At 25.8% G+C, this 25,066-nt stretch overlaps 2 protein-coding genes across 2 annotated transcripts; both read left to right on the top strand.

Annotated features, from left to right (window-relative positions):
- Nucleotides 1-1,898: 1,898 nt before the first annotated feature.
- Nucleotides 1,899-3,232, top strand: LOC135930457 (uncharacterized). Its single transcript, XM_065467258.1, has 4 exons — nucleotides 1,899-1,953; nucleotides 2,133-2,216; nucleotides 2,257-2,438; nucleotides 2,521-3,232. The coding sequence occupies exons 3-4, from the start codon at nucleotides 2,350-2,352 to the stop codon at nucleotides 3,230-3,232; spliced, it is 801 nt and encodes a 266-aa protein (XP_065323330.1). The 5' UTR covers nucleotides 1,899-1,953; nucleotides 2,133-2,216; nucleotides 2,257-2,349.
- Nucleotides 3,233-7,651: 4,419 nt separating this feature from the next.
- Nucleotides 7,652-16,044, top strand: LOC135931046 (uncharacterized). Its single transcript, XM_065467904.1, has 5 exons — nucleotides 7,652-7,808; nucleotides 7,850-7,966; nucleotides 8,011-8,101; nucleotides 12,443-12,627; nucleotides 15,804-16,044. Exons 1-5 carry the CDS (start codon nucleotides 7,722-7,724, stop codon nucleotides 15,936-15,938), a joined length of 615 nt encoding a protein of 204 aa, XP_065323976.1. The 5' UTR covers nucleotides 7,652-7,721; the 3' UTR covers nucleotides 15,939-16,044.
- Nucleotides 16,045-25,066: the final 9,022 nt, after the last annotated feature.

Genomic DNA, 25,066 nt, shown 5'->3' with positions numbered 1-25,066 from the left:
ATTATAATCTTTTTTTAATCCATTAATTGATACGATTATGATGGTTATCGTTTGATTTTCTGAAAAATGTCAGTTAAAGTAAAGATATTTGTCAATTAATAAATAATATAAATTTTCTTTGTCAACGATTTTCATTTAGCATTTTATCAAGTTAATATTTACACATTTCCTATTTGGTACTTTTCTTAGAGGTTAATATATTTATATTATGTTTTTTAATAAATTTATAGATTTTAGCAGGATAAATTTTATTTAATTTTTTGAGTCATGCATAAAAACATATATCAGCAAGCAAAGAATAATAAAAAACATAATATGTAAAAAATTATATTATAATAATTATTTCTTTCTAGATGCCAAGTAACAAAACCATATTTAAAGTTAAGTGCAATATTAAAAATTGCAAAACTTCTAAAATAAGAAGTGACAAGATACATGAACATTATAAACATAAACATCCTCATGTCAAGCCAGCTGATATGAAATTTACAAAGGTAGCCATCAAAAGAGATAATAATAATTGGGTATCTTTAAATTGTGATATTCCATATAATATCACAAATGGAGTTGAAACCCAGTTGCAAAAAAAAGACAATAACATCTTACTTCCAAAAAGTAATATTTTTATTTATTATTGTAACTATAAATTTGTGAATTTATAGAAACTGATTTAAAATTTTACCAGAATAATATTAATATTAAAGTAGTCAGGGTATAGAGAAAATAAATTATATATATTATTATTTAATGTTTTTTAACTGTTTATCACACTATTTTTATATCTATATATACTTTATAAAGTTCAATTTAACAATATGTTTAATAAGTTAATAATAATAATTTAAAACCAAAGTATTAAAAAAACTTATTAAGTTAATATAATGTAGTAAAATAAGGTAATGTTAATTTCTAGGAATTTTTAAATTTAAATCTTTTCATCTTTAATTGAATTAAGACTTCAAATTCTTTTACTTTTTTTAAATATAAATCTTATAAAATATGATTTGGAATCAACTATTTTCAAAATGTTATCTGTGTGAGTTTCATGCCCTTTATTTACATTATGTGTTATATTAGGTATGTTTATTATCATTGTTTTATTTAGCTATTAGAATTTCTTTAGATAATATACTTTCATCATGAATTTCACAATTTTATTTATACTTAATATTGTTTTTATTTTTATAGTCATTATAATATTGTTTTATGATTTCTTCATGTGATCGCAGTTTTATATTAATCTGCATCTATCATGCCTATGAATCTTTCAAGTATATTTTAAAAATGTTTTTACATGATCTAACAAAGTCATATTGATGTTTATGATTATTGCGTTCAAAATATGTGAATTCCCTTTGTATTCTACATTCACTTGTGCTTTACCTATTACTTGTATCATCTTTCCATTGTAACCTGATAACTTTATGTTAGACTTCATAATAATTTTAATACCTGTTTTCTCAATCATGTATTCATGTAGAATTAAAACATTTATTAAAAACTTAATTATAATGTAGTTAAAAAAATTATCATTTGCCTAAAAATTTATTAAAAATATAGTTATCATAAGGAAAGAAATTAAACTCCTCTTTATTTATAGAAAATCTCAGTTATTGAAGATTCACAAATTGTATTATCTCCTCATCCAATCCCCAGTTCCAGTGAGGTGTTTACTTTGTATGATGAGGTATTTAATTTAAATACGAATTATATGATAACTTTTGAAAGAAAGAAATTATGATTATGAGGTTAATTAAATATTTCCAACCTTTATTAAAAACTTAATTATAATGTAGTTAAGAATAAAATGACCATTTGACTAAAATTTTATTAAAAATATAGTTTTTCATAAGTAAACAAATTATACTCTTTATAGCAAATCTCCAATATTGAATTGTATTATCTTCTCATCCAATCCCCAGTTCCAGTGAGGCGCTTACTTTGCATGATGAGGTATTTAATTTAAATACGATATGATAACTTTTGAAGAAAATAAATTAGGACATTTAAATATTTCCAACATTTATTGATTAACTTAATTATAATGTAGCTAAGAATAAAATGACCATTTGGCTGAAATTATATTAAAAATAGATTTTCATAAGTAAACAAATTATACTCTTTATTTATAGCAAATCTCCAATATTGAAGATTCACAAATTGTATTATCTCCTCATCCAATCCCCGGTTCTAGTGAGGCACTTACTTTGCATGAGGCATTATATTTAAATAAAATTTATATAATGACTTTTGAAGGGAATAAATTATGAGGATATTCAAAGTCCAAGTCTTATTCAGCTATACAAAAAAAAGGAACCAAATGACCCTTTTCACTTTATATTATTTAGGATGACAAATATTTTGATAAATTTCATAATTGCTGTAGGCCCTTGTCAGCCATGTACAAATAAATTTCAATATCCTGTTACTAACAAGAGGTTTTAAATAATATTTATTTTTATTAATTTTTACCCATCCATTATTTCTATACCAATATATTTTTTTTTACTTTTTAAACAGGAGCATGAATATAACCTATTATAGAAAGGTTAATATAGATGGTTCCCTCAACCCCAGAAATTGGCTATCTTATAGCACTACTTTAGACAAAGTCTTTTGTCTATATTGTATTATGTTTGGTGGCCCTAAGTCCAATACTTTTTGGACTCAACATGGGGTAAATAATTGGAAAAACATAAAGCGTGACTTAGAGAGACACGAAGCATCTTCTCTTCATAAAGATTGTGAATATGCAAACATGACTTGGCTTGCAAATAAACGCATTCAAGATCATTTGCTATCAAATAAGCTTGATATAATCATGGAAAATCGTAATATAGTTCATAATATTATCAATGCCATTATGTACCTTATAAAATGTAATATAGCCTTTTGGGGTTCTAATTCGAATGAAGGTAATTTTATGTGTCTCATAAAATTAATGGCAAAAACGGTTCCAACTTTACGTGCATACATGGATAACAACGAAAAATTGCGGAGAAAAAAATCAGATAAAATTTCGAGACCTTATATAAATTTACTGTCATATGGCCACGTGAAAAAAATAACTGAAATTATTAAGATAAAAATAACAAAAAGCATTATTCAAACAATTAAAGAGAATCGTGCCTATAGCATCATATTAGATGGAACATATGATGTGTCTAAAAAAGAATGCATAGCTTTGCTTGTACGGTATATAGAAGATGATCTGCATCCACATCCTGTATAAAGGATCATACATGTTTTTACAACATCAGAAACTACTGGGGAAAATATAAAGAAACATGTTTTTTCTAAGTTTAATGATCTTGGTCTTCCTCTTGATTATTTGGTTGGACAAAGTATGGATGGTGCAGGGAATATGAGAGGAGTATACAAAGGAATGCAGGCTTTAATATTGAAAGAGGCTCCAAAAGCCATCTATATTTGGTGCCATGCACATCGGCTAAATTTAGTAGTTGCTCATGTTTGTGGATGCAAAATTGAAATGAAAAAGGCAATGGGAATATTAGATGAGTTATATAATTTTATGAATAACTGATTTGTATAATATGAAATCAATATTCAAATTGGATCAAACAGAATTCAATAATTATGTTGAACAAAAAAAAACAAGTTGAATAAATTAAAAAAATTTAAATTATTATTTTTTATTATAAATATAGAACGGAAATATTTTTCCCTATTCTAAATGCAATAATTAATCACCTAAATGATCGATTTAATTATGATTGTTTAAATTTTTTATCACAGATATCCATTTTTACTCCCGCTGGAATTATGGATAATGAAAAAATAGAAGGATGGCAAATATCCGAAATTTGTAATACTTATCAATTGGATGTCCAAAACATTGTTGATTATTATAATGATTTTCGCTCTTTATATTTGGAGTCTCAATCAATCATTTTTTGCGAAGATCTTTTAAAAGTTAAAAAGAATGACGCGTTATATATTGATGAAAGTAATTTATTGATATTTTATTTGTAATTGTATATAATTAAAGGTATTGCAAACGATCAAATTACCAAAGAAAATATCAACAGCGAAATCATGACCAAAATAAAAAAATGGATAAAATTTTCTATTATATTACCATACCGACTTTTAAATCAATTAAATTCTTATTCAAATTTAAATTTATTATATAAATATTTATTAACCCTTCCTACAACTTCCTGTTCAGCCGAAAGAGCCATGAGTAAAGTAAAAATTAACAAAACTCGAATGCGGAATAAAATTTCGGACCCATTTTTGGAAAATTTACTGTTAATATCCAGCGAAATTGATGTTTTTGAAAAATTTACAATTGATGATATTATAACACAATTTGCTTTAACATCAATAAGGTTATTCAAATTATTAATAAAATAATTAATGTATCTTTTTCACAGCGAATATATAGGCTTTTAAATAGTGTATATTTAATTTAAGATTTTATAATTTCAATGCAAAATATACTATAATTCATTTTATTCTAATATTTTATATAATAGCTCTATTTACAATACATGTTTTTAATTATGTGGAATCAAGCTAAATATACCTCTTTAAATTTATTCGTCTTATATTTTTTACAATATTTTAGATCTTTTTCATAAAAATATTAATATGTTATCTCATTTAATTCACTTATATATATTTTATGAAAATAAAGTGAATACCAAATTATGAAAAGATTGCATTATTTAAATAAAGTTCATTATCACTTACAAATTTTTAAATTTTTTTTCCCTAAATAGGCTTGAAAGATTGTAAATAGAATTATGTTATAAGGTTATAAATGGTGGCAGATAAGATTTTTTAAATAAAATCCCTATACCATCGTAGGTCTGTAAATTTAGCGGCCGAAGGCCGCAGGATTTTTTTTAGGTGGGTATGGGTAGATTTTGAAGGGGTTTGCCTCCATCAAATTTTCTGCCATGTAGACGCTGCCTCCGCCTATTTTTTAACAAATATAAACATTTAATTCTGTACTATCATTCACTTTACTAGGAGTTAATATAAATATTACTTTATCCGATTCTCTGAGAAACTTTCATGAATATTTAGAGGAATGTTCAAACTTGAATGTACAGTACGGCCAATTTCATCAACTTTATTAATGGAAAAATATGCAGAGTTCTGTCGTGGCATTTAAAACAAAACTACGACCGTTTTATGTTTGAGTTAACATTGTCGTTCATGATTCTATTTTAGAAGGGAATACCAATGCTGACATTGACAGAAATATCGTTTTGCGTGTTCAAACTTGAATGTACAGTACGGCAAATTTCATCAACTTTATTAATGGAAATATATGCAGTAGTTCTGTCGTGGCCTTTATAACAATACTTACGACCGTTTTATGGTTGAGTTAACATTGTCGTTCATGATTCTATTTTAGAGGGGGATACCAATGCTGACATTGACAGAAATATCGTTTTGCGTTCTTCTTTTACCAGTATCCCAAGGCATAGGCATATCATCTTTATCAGGACGTAATGTGTTTTGTACACTTTGTTAATCCGACATCACATTCATCTACAACCCTAAATGATATAAAATTATATATTAATTATTTCCTCTCCAGATGACCGCCCAGATTTATTTTGTCGCTTTTTCCATCAAAAATTAAAATGTCAACAAGGATTTTTTTAATTTTATCAAATACACAACATAATAATTATTCCTCATTATTTTAAAAAAAAATTAGCCTAAATTTATATGTCAATAAAAAATATTTTCTTAAAAAATATATATATATAATTTGCATATAAGTTTCATTAGTATCTAAGGGCATTTTTGTAATTTAAATAGACAGCATTTTTTTTTACTTAATGTATTATTTGGACCGATGGGCCCCCAGTCTGAATGGGAAAAATACAGTCCGTGATCGGGGGTCCGGGATGGTCGATGACGGGATCCAGGGGGCCGGGTTTTATCGATTTAGTCCTGGAATCACTTGGACAACTTAGTTAAAATAATATTTTCAAAGTTTATTCAACAAAGTAAAATTACAAAAAAATTTCAAATTACAAAACGAACGAAAATAATTAATGATCCAAAAAGGTGTTTTGTTTTCAACCTTTATAATTTTTAAAACAAAAAGGAAAAAAAAAGTTGTTATTTAATCGCGATACAATCATTCATGAAACTGGTAAGAACCAGTTTCAAATGCAATATAAAAATAAGGTAAAATATATCAATTTCATAACAAAATAAAGGAAGTTGGGAAAACAAAAGATATAAGTTGTACGGGACAAAGGGGGAGGGGAGGTAGAACATAACACTTAACATAAAAAAATATATATCCCTTATCAAATTCTTTGACAAATAATTTCAGAAATGGAAGACATATATTAAATTTATCTGAAAAACAACAATAACTTTATATAATAAACAACATATTTTTTAGATATAATTTTAATTGATCATATTAAAAAAAGTATAATAGTCGGTTATTTTTATTTTATTTGTCATGATTCTCTAATAAGTGGTTCCCAGGCCTTCCCAGTTTCCCTTAATACGGAATTTACATGTTTTTTTACCATATTAGACTAATTGGTAAATCAGATATTCCCCGTTCATGTGATGATATTAAAAATTAAACTATCTCCGAGGCGGGAAAAAATTTTCAAAATTATAATGGGTAGGACCGGGCTTGGAACATCAAAATTAATATTAGCTTGCACCTGACTTGGTAATATCTTTTACAAATTATCAAGGGTTGAGCTGGGCTTGATAAACCTTTTTAAAATTATAAGATCTTGGATGCTTCTTAATATTGTGAGCGTGAACCTGGCATGACATCTATCGTAAAAAATGAATAAAAATCTCATTCCCCGTCATTTTTGACGGGCTTTCTACTAGTAAGATAATCCGAAAAGAGGCACCCCAGTTATGTTCATAATTACCACAAATAGGGCTTGTCCGTGATCCAGTCCTAACCTAGACTTGGGTCTCGCCTTTAACGTATAATGGATGATCACCATATGAAGTCAATGGACTAGTTGGCCTAATTTTTGGTCGTCTTATTCTTCTCCATATATCAATTACGATCAATGACGCTGTGCACCAGTGTAAAAATTAAATTCAACATCTAACCCATTTATACATGCAGTTAAGAGGTTAGATTTAACTTAAAATTTTTTGGAGGATATGTAATAAATTTGTATTTATTATTTAAATGTAACTAATTGTTTTTCATTATATATTTATAAAAAAGAATACTATATTCTAATTTAATTAATAAATGTGATTTGATAATTAAATATATAATTTAATCCACAGTAGTTTTCTAAATAGCTAATTTATATCATTTTATTAATAAAATAAATTTCTTTATCCTTCTTTTGGATGTTTTTAGAACTCAAATAGATATAAGGTTGTTGATTAATAAGGCAACACTTACGAATATAATTCACGAAGAATCCTCAAATGTTTTTTAAATCTTGATAAAGATATAATTAAATTTTATCAATTACTAACACCTTTTATCAATATAAAATACCCAAACGTAACTCAATGTTTTTAGCAGAAAAAAAAATTAATATTTAGTATTATATTATATATTTATTACAAATAAGTTACTTTTAGCTTAATGGACCAAACTTAATTTGATATTGTTACGCTACCATTTAGCACGAAGTATTATTATATCATTATGATTTAGAATTTCATATATTCATAAATCAATCATTTTTAACCACGTTAAGTTGACACATTTTTTATTTATTATGTTAGCACTTTCCTTTGCAATATTTCTTTTTATATATAATAATGGCCTAGTTACTGCTAAAAAAGGACCGCTGATTACCCATGAAGTTATAACGAATATTATATATATATATGAATTGGAATATAGGTAGAATTTTATGTTAAAATGGGTGATGAAATACTTCCACCAATGGTTATAGGGCTGTTCGGTAAAACTACCCCAAAAACTGTTGAAAATTTTCTCAAACTTTCTGGATTTGATCATGTAATATTACATTTTATTAACATATAATTAATACACTTATAAAGGAGCCAAAATATATTAATTCTAGCTTTCATCGTGTAATTAAAAATTTCATGATTCAAGGTGGTGATTATGAGAGGGGAGATGGTACAGGCGGTAAATAATAATATTTTGTTTATAATTTTTTAAATAGTATATTATCTTTAAGTAATAAAAAAATTTATACACCAAATTTTTTTTAAATTATAATGCAATTCTTTTTTAAAGTTTGCAAACAATTTTTGGATGTAAAACCTTATATAAATTAATTTTTTTCCTCACTTTTGAAAACTTGCTTAATTAATTTTTTATTTGGGCAAATGCCTTAATTCAAACTTCTCAAACAAATATTTTATCATAATTAATAGTTGGAATTAGGCTCATTCAAAAGCATTTTTTGAACAATTTAATTTGTATTTGTATGAATAGTACATTTTACTATTCTATCGATGGTATAAATACAAAATAAATAATCTTTCAATTTGTTTAAAAGAATCGAATACAAAAAATTCATTTTGTATTAGTTTTTGAATAGGCCTAGCTTGGCTGTTTGAACCAGGGATTATAACTCATGTGATCTGGTTTGAACCTTTTGATATCAACAGGTTTAAAGATAATTTTCAATTTTATTAGATAAATATTCGTAGTAGTCAATTTAAAATACGTGTGTATAATGTTATTTGACACTTGTCAGCCAGCTACACAAGTTAGCCTATAATATATAGAAACCTTTCTAACCATAGAATTTATTTTTTCTCCTCATTGATATAATTTGACAGAATAGAATCTTTTGGAATTATTTTTGTATATCGTGTCTCAATATTATTTTTTCTCCTCATTGATATAATTTGACAGAATAGAATCTTTTGGAATTATCTTTGTATATGGTTTCAATATTATTTTTTTAGGGAATATTGATTAAATTTTAACAAATATTAGGAATATACCGATATCTTTTATCGGATCGGGCCATATTTCACCCATTTTAAAATAACGGTTATCAGTCAATATTATAAAATTTTCCGATCTGATATAAAATGGCGTTTTTAACAAAAATAAAAAAAGTTATATCTAAAAAACCATTTATTTTTATAAATAAAATCAAAATCCATTTTTATGTTTAATTTTTTTAATAGTAATAATTAGTTAAAACATTCTGTCATATTGTTATTTTTTTTCGCATTCTGTTTATAAAAGTGTGCAATAATCTCTTTAGAATCTGTTTTTAGTGATGCTACTGATATTGACAGTCCCCATCACTGCAGACTGACCTCTGATAAATTGTAAATTTTGATATTTCTAAAAAGAAATCTTCGATATATTAATGTAAAATATCATTTTATTATTTATTACTTATTATGTATATAGATTAATGTTATTACTTATTATTTAAAAGTGATTTAACAATAAAAATATTTTATAATTGCAATTGAATTGAATATAAACTAATCTATGATCATTATAATATATTTAAATGACATAAGTTATGGTATAATTAAATTATAGATGTTATATTAATAAAAAGTATATTAAAAATGAAAACCATTGGTATCTTTACAGAATACAAAATTAGATATGATATCGGATTGGTAATCTGCAGATATCAATTTAATATCAGGAATATCGGGTCGACCTCCAAGTGGTATCGGTACACCCCTAACAAATAGGATTCCCTTTTATATTTTTAATTAATTTTGTATACGAATGTTTGTTTAAACCCGATTTTATTATTTTTTACGAAGAAAATTCCGATTATTTATACAATATGTTTTTTATTATTAGTAGAGATAATGGCGATAACATAATTTTTTTTAAAATAACTACTAAATACTTCTTAAATACAAGATACTTTTATAAAATTATCATTACCAATTTAGAATAGTATAAAATACAATTTTTGATGGCGGGCATAACAGGCATAAAATAAGAATGAATATTTACAATAATAGAATATTTAATGACTAGTTAATTATAATAATCAGGCATATCATTATTATTAGCCCATTCATAGCATAATCAGGGAAGGGAGATTAGTATTTTTAAGGTGAGTTGAAATATTAATTTGCAAAAGAGTATTTAAAATAGAAATCAAATCATTAATTTTTAAGATAATCAATTTTTCAAATAATTTATCATTAAGCCTTTGCCGTTTTGACGTATTTAACATTATGCCAAAACTAAATAGCCTTTCAACTGGAGCACATTAAGGTATTGCAGTATTATACTTTTAAAAAGGTTTCCTTAATAAGGATAATAATTAAGCATTTCTAATGTATTTCGAGGTCTTTAATATAATTTAAAACCTCCAGCTCAATGTTATCCATATTATTGAACTCAGCAGCATTTGTTTCACCAAAAGAAAAATAAACATCATCTTCTTTATTAGAAGTTAACTATTGGTGTTATAGTTGGAGCATGATTATATACTTCTATTTAGGGATTCTTTTAATGATATATTTTGAAGAATATTTTTTAATCATCCAACTCAATTCATTTAGTTCTTAAAATATGGATGTGATAATGAAGTCAAAAAAGCCTCATTATATTCTTTAGCTTATAACATCTTGTACAGCTTTTAATGTAGACAATATTGCAAACTTAAATTTTAAAGTTTACTTAAGTCCCTTTTAACCACAAATAGCATGTGCACTAATTCTGTACTACTCGATCTTGTAGTTTGTCTTAACAATATCCACTATATAATAGGACAATATCTTGTTTCAAATAATAAATTAAAATGTAATTTATATTTTAACAGTGAGGTCATACTATCGTGTAGGCTATTCCAACTGATTATGCATGGAAATTTTCGCTTATTACCACCTGTTAGCTCCCTTATCTTTACAGAAGATTTGGGCCTTCCACTTGCATTCCATAATTTTGTGTAATTATTTGTTTTATTTTATTAATAGCATTAAATGAAGATATACTGGGTTGAATTATTTTTTTTATTTTGGTAGAATTTGCTTTATTTTGGGAAATTCTTAAATAGTATTTATAATTTAAAAAGTGTATACATATAATTACATTATAACTTAAAATTATCATATAAATAATTAACTATAATATGTTTAGCAAAATTTGTAGTAACGTATGTTGAACCCTTTATCATTTTTTGTGTTTACAGGTTTAACAGCTTATACATTTTCTTTTGACTTGAATTATTTAAAAATTTTTACATATATTGATATTTGATTCAGGGGAACTTATTTCCATAATTTTCCTTTCACTTTTTTCGCTACCATGAGTTTTAATTATCATACAAATTAAAAAATATTACATAAAATTGCTAATTATATTCTTTCGAGTTACATTTAATTTATATATAAAATATATTCTGTACTTATTTCATTTTGATGTTGTTAATTTTTATCTATGAGAGTTGTAAGTTTTCCAACTAATTTTGATTATCAAAAAATTAAGGTTAATCTGATATGTAAATTTTTTTAACATCCGATACCACTTTTTGGAGGCCGATCCGATATTCCCGATATTAAATTGATATCGGCCGATTACCGATCCTATATCATATCTAATTTTGTATTCTGTAAAGATACCAATGGTTTTAATTTTTAATATACTATTATAACATTTATAATTTAACTATACTATAACTTATGATATTTAAATATATTATAATGATCAGTTATATTTTATATTCAATTCAATTGCAATTCTAAAAGTATATAATATATTTTTATTGTTAAATCACTTTTATATAATAAGTCATGAATCTATATACATAATAAGTAATAAACAAATATATTATAATTTGAAATAAATATTTAAAATAATATTTACATTAATATATCGAAGATTTCTTTTTAGAAATACCAAAATTTTCAATTTATCAGAGGTCAGCCTAAGGCGATGGTCTGTCAATATCACCAGCTTCACTAAAACAGATTCTGAAGAGATTATCGCACACTTTTATAAGCAGAATACTCAAAAAAATAACAATATGGCAGAATGTTTATTAATTATTATTATTAAAAAAATATACATAAAAATGGATTTCGATTTATTTATATAAATAAATTATTTTAGATATAACTTTTTTTTAAATTTTATAACATTTTATTTTTGTTAAAGACGCCATTTTATATTGGATCGGATCGGAAAATTTTATAATATTGGTAGATAACCGATATTTTAAAATGGGTGAAATATCAGCCGGATTCGATCCGATAAAAAATATCGGTGCATCTTTAATTAAAAAGAATCTGTATCTTTTGTCAAGAAAATGCAAAAGATACAAGATTCTTTTCAGAATAAAGATCTTAGATACAGATACTAGTATTATTAAAAATGTCAAAAAGATACTGAGTACAAGATACAAAACGATCTTGTATCTTAGATAAAATTATCGCGGTATTGCCAAAATCTGACTATATCACACTATTTTCCATCCCAAATTAATATTTATAAAATAATTAATATATTTTTTTTATAAAATAGGCAAAGCCTGGAACGCTCCCAAGTTCAATGATGAGAATTTTAAAATACCTCATTATGGGCCAGGTGTACTTTCGATGGCCAATTCTGGTCCAAACACTAATGGAGCTCAATTTTTTATAACAACCGCGAAAACCTCGTGGTTGGACAACAAACACGTCGTTTTCGGGGCCCTTATTGGTGGCATGGTATATTTATAATTCATAAAAATTTCATTAACTGTGAATAATAATTATATCATAGTAATATCTTTAATTATATTATTAATAATTATAATATTAACCTAGTCATTTACCTTCTTTATTGTTAGGATTTTAACCAGAATCTACAAGTATCACTATTTTTTTGCTGTGGCTGACACCACAGAATTTATTTTATGAAATATAAAAAAATAAAATATTTAAGATTTTTTTCCCAATCTCCATTTTCACATCGTCATACGATTAAGTTGTTTAACGTTTGTTTCATGTCATAATTGTTAACCATATATTATTTTAATATTTGGATTTTATATCGGAAATGCAGAATTTCTAGATATATATTTTTTCTAAAAAGTCAAATAAGATAAACCAACCTGAATTCTTTTGTTAGTTTTATGCGATTTTTTGAAAATATATTATTAATTGCATTATATAATAATTTAGTGTCGGGCTGAATCACAGTTGATATTTCTCAACCATAATTGTTACTGATAAAACTGAGATAGAGAAATTTTAAATATTTTTAACCCTATATATAACGGCATTTAAAATTATAATTATTTCTTTAAAAAATTTGGCATAATTTAAAATATATTATTAAAAATAAATTAGCACAAATTTATATGTGGTTATGTTTTATTACTTAATTTGTTATTTCCTATACCTGTTTTGTAATAAAATAAAAAAAATCAAACATATTTTCCAAGATTTTTTGGTTTTTATTATTAAAAGTATTAAATATAATTTTGCCAGACTATTTAAAATAAAATAATACATTCCGATTTAAAAATCCAAAACTTATGAAAACTGGAACGAACCGATATTGAGTTTGAAAATAACTGGAATGTTTAATATATGACACATGTTCCTTATAAAGAAATTAAAGAGTTATAATTAACTTTTAATGAAAATCACACAAAACTTTAATATATTAAAAACGAACAGAATTAACAAAACTAATTTATTGTTAATTTTATCACAAAAATCAGAAAAACTCTAATAATAATTAATTAACAACAAATTTCGATCTTGTATAGTTGAAAATTCAAACATTTCAAATAATCTTTACAAATATAATATTCTAATTAATTGTCTCAATTTCACAAAAACTTATTTTCTTTCAATCTAGTTCTACACCCTTTCCTTTAGCTCTCTACTTCTTTCATTATGCACTTCTCTTGTATTTCCATCATTTTCTTGTTGTTTTGGATCTTATCATGTTTGATTCGTTTATCACTGCGAAAGTCATTTTTGATCATCCTCTCTTTAAATGCGCTCCTCCACATACCCAGCATCTTTTCGATCTTGTTTGCTATATGTTTGTTTTATCTTCTTTCTGATCAAAATAATATAACAGTGCTAAGGAAAACAATAACAAAGGTTAAGTTTGGGCTAACTAAGTTTAGAGAATACATGGTTGGGAAGAAGTTTATCGTGTATACGGATCGTCAGCCGTTAGTATATTTATTTAAGAAAGATAATAAATAATTAATGTTATCACCTAGATTACAAATAGGTTATTATTAGTAGGTGGTTTTGATTTCGAAATAAGATAAAGAGCAGAGAATCCGAATAAATTATACAAACTATTAAAAAAAATAGAAGACAACTAATTATAAAACAAAATTAATAGAATAGATCAAGTAGAGGAAGAAAAAGAAATAAATAGCATGATGATACGAGCCTTGAGAGTAGTTATACGAGAAAACCCAGCTACTCTAGTAACAAAAAATGGAAAATAACTAACAGAAATAAGAAAAAAACTAACTTACTTTCAAAAATCTAATAATAAAAGTACTTTTAAAAATTATCGTACAACTTTACCTCTAAAAATTATCAAAGGAACCCAAATGAGGGGACAAAAAGAATCAAAATAATGCAACAATTTCAAAACTATATCTTTATTAAATAGTAAAAATATAAAAATTAATCATTTTTTATTAAATAGTAAAACATCATCAAAAATTTATCATTTATTTAAATTTTTAGAGAAAAAAAAATTAATTGTTTTTGAATTTTAATCACTAATAATGAATTAAAAAATTCCTTTTACAAAAAACAATAATCATGAAATGTCATTAACAAATGATTGACATTACATAAATATATTCATATAAACAAAACAATATATTACTAACTAGGATATCTAGTAACAGTAGGCAAAACATCGTTGCAAGATAATGAAATTACGAGAATTTTAGAATATATGAAAGGAGATGAAGAATGGAAGAGTGAAGAAAAAACTTTGAAAATTATAAGAAGTGATATAGTAGATAATTGTTTAATGAGAGGATAGATTAATTATGTCGAAGTCTTTAAGAAAAGATATTTTAACAGCAATGTCGACATCAAGATTTAGGAAGAATGAAGAATAAAGCAAGAGAATATATGTGGTGTCCAAAGATGAATATGGAATTTGAGTAAATAGCTAAGGGTTGTGAGATATGAAATATGTGGTCAATTTACCATCAAAGAATAAGGAGAAAAAAGTTTTATTTGAAAAACGAATATATAGAAGAGAAAAAATGTTTTTTATTTTGAAAAACGAATATTTAGAAGAGATAATAAAGTTTTTTTGAAAAACGAATATAGAAGAAAAAATGATTTTCTTTAAAAACGAATATATTATATAGAGGAGGAAAAATGGTTTTTTTAGAAATGCGAATATATAGAAAAAAAATATTTTTTTGGAAAAACAAAGATAAAGAGGAGAGGAAATGTAGTTTTATTGAAAAAAGAGAAGAAAAAAACATTATTATAATGACATCAATTTTAATAATAGATGGCTTCATATGTTAGAGTAATAAAGTGATCAATGTAGAAGTGGGAGAAATCGATGGATGCATTGAGTCAAGAAATTGGAATTATGAGTTAATTTTTATAATCTGGATTTTTCAGTAGCTTTAAGCTTATATCTTTTATTAATCATTTTTAAATCAAAATAAAACCTTCATTCATACCATTGATTATAATTAAACCATGAGTTATATAAAAATGAAGGTAGATAATAGTTTTTTTTATCTTTAATTTCCTTTAACAAATTCAATATTGATTTAGTAGGTAGCTAGCTGGCCATAAATACTCGAGGAGAGTATTAATCTTTATAAATATAATAATCACAAAATTCATGTTTAAATCATTCATCCATATTTAAACAAAAAAAGGAAACTCTGAAAAAAATCGAATCCGTTCCAACTACCCCCGAGGATAAACCAAAGGTACCCGTCACTATTATGGATATAAAGATCAAAGTACTCGAGAAAGGAGAGATGACGAATATAGAATATCCTTCAGAATAAAAATATTTTTAAAAAAGAATATTTTTTTTGATACATTCTTTAAAATTTATAGAAATAATTGATTGTCTAATTTTTTGCGCAAAATAAAAATGAATTTTGAAAAAAATATGGAATTTTTTTATGAGATTATTTATTAAGATAGATTGATTTTCAAAGAAAACAAAAATAATAATTCGAAGTTATTCTTTCCTTTTTTTATTCATATCTAGAAATTCTTTGTATATAATTAAAATATTATGAGAGATTTGTATGGGTACGATATGGTGTAGCTATCTGAAAAAATATCCAAGATATAAATGGTATAATAAAATTTTATAATCTAGCTATTGGTTGTGACCTCTGAGAATGAATACCAATCAAATTTCAACGCAAAATTAATTCCAATACTTTATTTCCAAATATGAATCCAAAAAAAAATAATTATAAATTTTACAAGGACTTAAACCAAAAACATGAATTATTATCTATAGGGGAACTTCTAATTGTAAAAAAATAACAATTTATAAATACATTTCTTTAAAATTAAAAACCAAGAATCATATTTATCACTAATAATAAAACTATGTAAATTAAAAATGACTCAAAAATCAAAATGCAGAATGATTTCACAAAAATAGAATTTATAAATCTAAATATAAAAATTTAACTTCATAAATCAAAACATACGATGATTTCACATATAATTTATAAATTTAAATAGAAAAATATATCTTGACTAATCTTGATTACATTTAAAACTCAAATCTTCACTACCTGTGATAATAGCTTGTCTACAATTTTTTTAAAACAAGTTTTAAGCAAATAAATGAAATATTATAATAGTTATAAACTAAACTAGTTAGGGCAGTCAAGAATGATAGTAAATATCATAGTTAGGCAGGTCCTCAGGAAAGAGAATCTACATACAGATTCTTTATAAAAATAATGAATCTTGGATACAGATATTAGTATCATATTCAAAATTTTTTCCAAATGAGAGTATCTTACATTCAAGATGCTTTATAAAATTATCATTAACAATTTAGAATAGTATATAAAATACATTGATGAAGAACATAACATAAGAATAAATATTTACAATATTAATAGAATAAATAATGAGTTAATTATAATAGCATAGTCAGGAAGGGAGGCTAGTATTTTTAAGGTGAGTTGAAATATTAATTTGCAAAAGAATTTAAAGTAGATTAATTAAATCATTATTTTTATATAATTTAAAGCCTTGGCCGTTTCGGCACATTTAACATTGTGCCAAAACTAAATATCCTTTCAACTGGAGCTGATTAAGATAGTATTATATTTTTTTAAAAATTTCCATAATGAAAGGATATTAAGCATAACTAATGTATTTCGACGGTCTTTAAATAATTTAAAACCTCCAGCTCTATGTTATGTATTGAACTCGGAGAGCTCAGCAACATGTGTTTCACCAAAAGAAAAATAATCATCATTTTCAATATTAGATATTAAATCCTGGTGGTATAGTTTGAGCTTAATTATATAATACTCGTACTACATTTAGGACTTCTTTTAATTATATAAAAGAATTTTATTTTTATCATTGGGATAATTCATAAGTTCTTATAGATGTGATAATAATGCCAAAAAAGCCTCATTATATTCATCATAAGAAAAGATATTTCCCAAATCTTTTGCCCATACCATCTTAGGTAGACAATATTGCAATTAAATTTTAATGTTTACATAAGTCCCTTTAAATCACAAATACCATATGGGCACTAATTTCTTAACTGCCCTTGTAGTTTGTCGGACAAATTGTTTTAAATTATAAATTTGTTGCAAATTGAGATTAAAAGGTTCTGTAAATTCAACTTTATTCAAAATAAATTTTATTTAAAAAAATTTCATTTTTCATCCAATTCATATATACTATATATGTGTATGTAATTAGTTTTACAAAATTAAATTTCTTTCAAAGTAAATTAAAACTAATGTCCAATTTACATATCACAATCTAAAAATATAGCCTTATACAGTAAACATTAAAATACCAATCGAAAATAATATTATTGAAACAGGAATAAGATATTATTTATTTCAACATACCTAAAGTCCTTTACGCCCTGAGATCCTCTCCTATCTTTAAATGCCGCGACTTGCTCGTTTCTCATGTGAAACCCAAATTAAGGGTCTTTTTAAAAACATATTAAACCTTAAATTTTCCAATTCATCTTGGCTTCAGGCCACCCTTTCCTGCAAGTCTGGTGGTATTGGTATCCGATCCCCTATACATCTTTCCCTCTCAGCCTTTATCTCATCTCGTCTTGCTGCACAACCTATCATCGATAATGGATCCACTCCTTCAGATACTGACCTCTTGCAGGCCTTCACCTTTTGGGACAGTAACTGCTCACTCACCCTCTGTCGTCCGGCTTCCAGCATTCAGAAAGACTGGGATGCTTTTCTGATCGCCCGTTCCGTTAAATACCTTCGAACAGGCCCTTTGAGGACAATCCAATAATTTAGTATTATATGCAAACTCAGGTTACCAATGGTTGGAAGCCATCCCCAGTTCCAATCTTGGCCTCCTCTTGACCGGCGAACAGCTACACATTTCCATAGCCCTCCGCCTTGGCTGTAATGCCGTGGTTCCCTCAATTTGCATCGACTGTGGCCATCCCATCGAATCGAAAGCCTACTATCCCTTGTACTGCAAGTTCTCCCATGGACGACAACCGCGTCATAAATCTATTAACAACATCTTCCTAGCTGCTCTTAAAAAAGTTAATATTCCATCCACCCTCGAACCAGTGGGCCTCTCAAACGAAAACGCCATACGTTCCGATGGCATATCTCTCATTCCCTGGACCAATGGTCTCCCACTAGCTTGGGACTATACCTGTGTCGATTTTGTCGCCAAGTCCAACCTCTCATTTTCTGCAATCGAAAGGCAAAAATCCTAAAAAAACAAATATGCTTGCCTCACCAATCCCGTGTTTATCCCAATCGTTACCAATACCCTAGGCATGTTCGGAAGTGATGCTCTCAATTTCATCAAAACTATAGGGAAAAAAATGAGGCAGATCTCAGAGGACCCCAATGAAGGATATTACCTTCGCCAGGTAAATCTGCCGGTCCAATTTTTTAAGCATTCACTCTTCTCTAAGGTGATTTGTACCCTTATTTTTAAATTTTATTTTTTTTATCTCATTTCTCTTTTATACATATATATTTTTTAATTCATTTTTAATATATTATTTGTTTTTTAATAATATTTTTAATTATAATTTGTAAATGAAAAATTTGTGAAAATTTTTTTTTTAAAATAAAATATTACCCTCTTTTAAAAAAACAACAATAATATAACAAAAATTAAAATGTGATTTATATTTAAACAGTGAAGTTACACTATCGTATAGGCTATTCCATCTGATTATGCCGGAAATTCTAGCTGATTCCCATCTGTTATCTCCCTTATCTTTTAAGAAAATTTCGGCTTCCACTTGTATTCCATAATTTTGTACATTTTCCCATTACGCCATATCAATTTTATTTTGTGTAATTATTGGTTTTATTTTATTAATGGTATTAAGTGAACCGGCTGAAATTTTTTTCATGGTAGTAGATTTAGCTAGTTTTTTTCTTTGCTCTTTTAGATACAATTTATATTGGGTGTAGATGCCTAAATGGCTAATTTAAAAAAATAATAATATATAATTATATTGTAACATAAAATTATCATATAAATAATATACTAATATGTTTAACAAAATTTTTATAGTTTGTTGAACCTTTTATCATTTTTTTGTTTGTACAGGTTTGAATTTAGCCTCATATTATCCTTTCTGGCTTAAATTATTTAAAAAATTTGACATCTAAATTTTAAGATTGGGATTTTCAGGGGAACTTATTTCCATAATTTTATTTTCACTACCATGAGTGTTAAACATCCTACAAATTGAAAAATATTACATAAAATTGATAATTATACTCATTCGAGTTACATTTAATTTATATAAAATATATTCTTTACTTATTTCATTTTGATATTGTTAATTTTTATCTATCTATCTTTAAGGAGTTGTAAATTTTCTACCTAATTTTGGTTGTCGAAAAAAATAAGGTTATAATCTGTGATATGTAAATTGTTTAAACAAGAATATTAAGAAGAACCTATATCTGTATCTTTTGTCAAGAAAATATATATTACAATATTAATTTCAGAATAAAGGATCTTAGATACAGATACTAGTATCTTTTTAAAAATGTTAAAAAGATATTGAGTACAAGATACAAAAGGATCTTATATCTTGTACCTTAGATACAAGTATTTGCGGTATTGCCCAACTCTGGTAAATATTAATAATAATTTTTAACGCATAATAGTAGTTAACATTTAGTGAAGTTATTTTTTTTAAAATTCATATTAATCTTGATTATGACAATATGAAATCCTCAATAACATTATTTAAATGCTTAAATTCGCTAAGACCTCAAAAATCTAAAATCTAAATAAAATTTTACAAAAGTAACATATTATAAGATACGATATTTTAATAATATATAATAATGTTATTTATTTTTAACAATTGATTTTCAAAATTTAAGAGTGCAACACATCTTTCGCCGTGCTAAACACGTTCAACTTGTGCAGAGGATGGCAGAGTTATATTATATAAATAAAAATTCTAATTGGGAGAATTTATTAAAAATTAATGAATAATCCTTATTTTTTTAAAAAAATTAATAGATCATCTTCAAAAGAATCTTCTTTCAGATCCTCATCAATTTTTTTATCTTTATCAGAAAATAATCTAGTATGTGTATTGTAAGTCTGCTTTTTCTTAGCGAAGGTATTTTCTCGAACTGGAAACAAGTTCAAGCTTTCTATCTAAGTTGATCTATAATTTTATCCAGACACAATCTAATTTAAATAGCGAGTGAATTATTGGTGATAGTAATATTTATCTTTATAGACGTGTTTAAATCTATTGAAAATAAATATAATCAAAATATAAATTTAAACAATATTTCACTGTAAACCTTTTATCTATATCTTTCAGGATTATATTAGTAAGTTACTAAAAAACTTGAAATTATTTAAAGCAATTTTTTTAAAGTTTTAATGATAATAGTTATCGTGGGAGTGAGATAGCCTAAATGTTCTAAAATCGAAAGAGCCGTAGCAACAGTTTCCATACATATATTTAACACTAACCATACAACATATCTATTAACGACTTGTCATTATTTAAAAATCTCTATAATTCGTACTTATGTTCGTCAAATTGGCCCTTCTCCTTAATAAGACTTAATTTCATGGAGTTATAAAAAGAGTTCCATCTTTTATAATCGGTTTAATCAGATATCTTCTTATTTTTTACCTAAAAATGGCTCCACTTTCGAGACTACCCATGTTTATTCCAATTGAGGAAATATTTAAGTTGAGGCACAATTTTACAAAGTGTATATTTTGTACCCTTAATTTTCTTTATTGGTGTAAAAAATATGTAAAAAATATTTCATATTGGGGCCAGGGCAGGTTAGATCATCTTCACCAAAAGAAATATGTCAAATTGACATAATATTCTGTATAAAATAAATTATATTAACGAATAAGTATATAAAGAACATATCGTTGCCTAAGAATTAGAATATTCTATCTCCACTTTTTATAGTTATGCAGGAAAGAAATTAAATTAATTTTCTAATATTTGCAGTAGGATGGTTAAACTCTAGTATCGGATTTAATTTGAGTTATTTTATAAATATTTCGGATTTTTTATTATATAAATAGAATGATATAATTATAAAAAATTATTTATGTAAAAAAGTCATTTACGAAAGTGGATATAAAATAACCTAATTCTCATGCGACATGCGACGATATCTTGATTAATTAATATTTAGATTTCAATTTGACTAAAAATGTAACGAAGATTTAAAATAAAAATTGTTGAATATGTTGATCGATGTTATTTTATTATTTATTTTGGCAATTGATTTATTTTATATTATATCAATTTGTATTTAAATTTAATCGGTGAAAATTTTATATTAATATTTTTATATACATCAATTTGTATTAGTTATTTTTTTTATTATTGTTTAAAAAAAAAGATATATAAAGAGATAAAAAATGTAATTGTGGTGGGAAAAAATAAAAATGTAATTTATCATATAATAAAATTTAAATTATGACAAAAATAAAATATATAAATCATGATATTATTGCTTAATGGAAAACTATTTAATTCCAACATGGTGGCCAAGACGAGTCTCGAACAATGCTGTGCGGGGCGATTGTTATTGATGAACTGGGGTTGCTTGATAAGAGATTTACCATGTGCATGAGAGTCCTGAAGGGGTTTTGTTGTTACGTAACTATTTTTGACTCTGCTCATGTGATTAACCTCTTGTACACCATGATTCATTCAAATGTAACAATTTTATCTCGCCCTTGATGCCACTTGGGTCCGCGATGTCTTCCTCTAGACCTAGATGGTAAATGTCTTCTATGGTCATAGAGCTCTTGGCCGCTTTCTGACATCTTTGGAATACGAAGATACTCTCACTTTCTCAATAATTCTCTGAATGCCATTAAATTTACATTCTTTGTTGAGTCGTGCTACACGCGTGACCCAAGACGAGAATGTCTCATCCTTGCCTTGAGTTGCAGCATAAAATAATGATAGTTTAGGGTTCTCGGTCTTCGATGGATGTTGCAACTTGAATTTGCCAAGCCGGGCGATTGGGTCTTGGAAGTCTTCCTCAGTGCAAATTGCCCCAATATTATTGAATTCGTCATCAGGAAGACTTCGGAGAAATAAAGAATCCTTTTGGAGATCTTGCTGGTGTTGAAGAAATTTAGCAATTTCCCTATCTATGCGCTGTCATTGCTACTAAATTTGGGGAAATCCTTGACAAATTCAGTCATATATGTGGAATTGTTCAAAGCATCCATCATAAGAGAATTATAATCGATAAAGGAGTGATACATTGCAAAATCAAGTTCAAATTTTGAGATAATACTTACGCAGAGTTCAGACATAGATTGGTCTCCATGTTGGAATTAAATAGAGTTTTCCATTAATAATATCATGATTTATATATTTTATTTTTGTCATAATTTAAATTTTATTATATGATAAATTACATTTTTATTTTTTCCCACCACAATTACATTTTTTTATCTCTTTATATATCTTTTTTTTTAAACAATAATAAAAAAAATAACTAATACAAATTGATGTATATAAAAATGTTAATATAAAATTTTCACCGATTAAATTTAAATATAAATTGATATAACATATAATATAAAATAAATCAATTGCCAAAATAAATAATAAAATAACATCGATCAACATATTCAACAAAAATAAAGGAATTTGGTGGTTGATTTGACTTAAATGCTCGGCTTAAATTATTTATAAAATATAAAAAATAAATAATAATTTTATACTCAAATAAAAGAAACGCATTACTCGTTACCTCTAATGGCTTTCCTTTCAAAAATGGTAACGACGTTACTTGTTTGAGGTACTTTTTAGCACTACTTATCACATATTTTTCAATATACGTACAACGTGATTAAAAATATTCACGGAAAAAAACATTGAGGTAATAAAATAATGTCAAGTAAAAATTATTTTGACCCCACATCTTAGAAATCACAAATCGCAACTTACTCTTTTTAAAATGGGAATTAGTAAAATGTGAAACTTTCGTTTATTTTAAAATTTGTTTGTAAAAAAAAATATGATAAACTATTCGTTCCTAAATTTTCCACTAATTTATCAAAAAATAACTTTTAGAAGACATTTTGTTCTGAGACTTCTTTCTTTCTTTCTAGCTTTAAATAGTATAATAGTTGCATTTTGTGGACACCTTATCTCCCAAAACAGATAATTTTCTTTAATTTAACTATAATTATTATTGCTATTTGTCAGCATCAAATAGCCCGAATGCATATTAGCTTTACTTTATAAAATAAAGTGAAGCCATATTATTAATTTTAAGTTTATAATATTATTACGCATTAATACTCTCACATTATATTGCCATACCATTAATATTTCCAAGTATTTTTAAAATTATTTGTTTCCCAATATTTTTCATCATAACAATTTTTGTTTGATTTGCAATATATAGATCCGAATCGTAACTAATATCGGTACAGACAGAACAACGTTTCGGTTCTTAGGAATTAATAATTAGAGTGGAGATGAACCATTAAAACTATTTTGAACTTTTTTATAATACCATATCTTTTAAAATTTAATCGGTATTCCCAGATTGTTGAGTCACTTATATTAGGTAATTGTAGTCGACAGGGACAAATCACAATATACAAAATATTTATTAGCATTCAATCAAAATCAATTATTAATATATTTACAGAAACCTCTTTTTAGAGGTTCGGTTCAGATCATAAAATTTTTAACGGTTAAGGTTCTGGGTTTCACAAAATTTTTAACGGTTAAGATTCTGGGTTGGATCCCTGCTGCTATAGAATATGAAGCCCAAAACCACTGCATTTCAATTTTATAAAGAAGATAATAAGCATTTGTTTGAAATAGAAATAATATTACTCAAATTAAAGAAAATCTCCTATTTATATATTAGTAGCCACTTATGGATCAAAATAAAAAAAATATCCTATTTAAATAAACTTGCAGAAAAATATAGAAAAGAATAAGCCTCAGGACTTTGAAATATCTTTATTTTTTCGACGATGTGTTAGTGGACAATTATCGAAAGGATATTTTTTATCGTAATTTTTCCATATAATAGATAAAAAATTGTATATTTTCTAAAAATTTCTTGAAATAAAATGATTCGCCAAATATATTTTGGACTAGTTAATGTAGCAAATTCTTTGAACTACTAAGCATTCTTGCATGTCAGCTGAAAATTTTTAAAACAAATATCCTATATAGTAATTTAAATCATCTAATTTTGGAATTTGATATTTTCTTTACAATGACATTATTATGAAGCAAGATAAACTATTCTTATTCGATTGGTTTAATTACGAATAGTTGTGTTAAATGGGACTACTATATTCTATTATAAATAAGCCAAGCTCAACTTACCTTATTCCTTCGCCTGTTAATTAATATTATAAAATATAAATGTCCGATAAAAGTGACCAGATTTGGTAA

The sequence above is a fragment of the Gordionus sp. m RMFG-2023 genome, chromosome 1 (genome assembly GCF_954871325.1).
Source record: "Gordionus sp. m RMFG-2023 chromosome 1, tfGorSpeb1-WG-v2, whole genome shotgun sequence".
NCBI lineage: Eukaryota > Metazoa > Nematomorpha > Gordioida > Chordodea > Parachordodidae > Gordionus > Gordionus sp. m RMFG-2023.
This window is presented reverse-complemented; position numbering and strand designations above follow the sequence as displayed.

Coding starts and splice junctions, on each gene's coding strand:
- LOC135930457 (XM_065467258.1), top strand. CDS start 2,350: ATGACAAATATTTTGATAAATTTCATAATTGCTGTAGGCCCTTGTCAG. Junction 2,439..2,520: donor TATCCTGTTACTAACAAGAG/GTTTTAAATAAT, acceptor CTTTTTAAACAG/GAGCATGAATATAACCTATT.
- LOC135931046 (XM_065467904.1), top strand. CDS start 7,722: ATGTTAGCACTTTCCTTTGCAATATTTCTTTTTATATATAATAATGGC. Junction 7,967..8,010: donor AACTTTCTGGATTTGATCAT/GTAATATTACAT, acceptor ACACTTATAAAG/GAGCCAAAATATATTAATTC. Junction 12,628..15,803: donor GGGCCCTTATTGGTGGCATG/GTATATTTATAA, acceptor AAACAAAAAAAG/GAAACTCTGAAAAAAATCGA.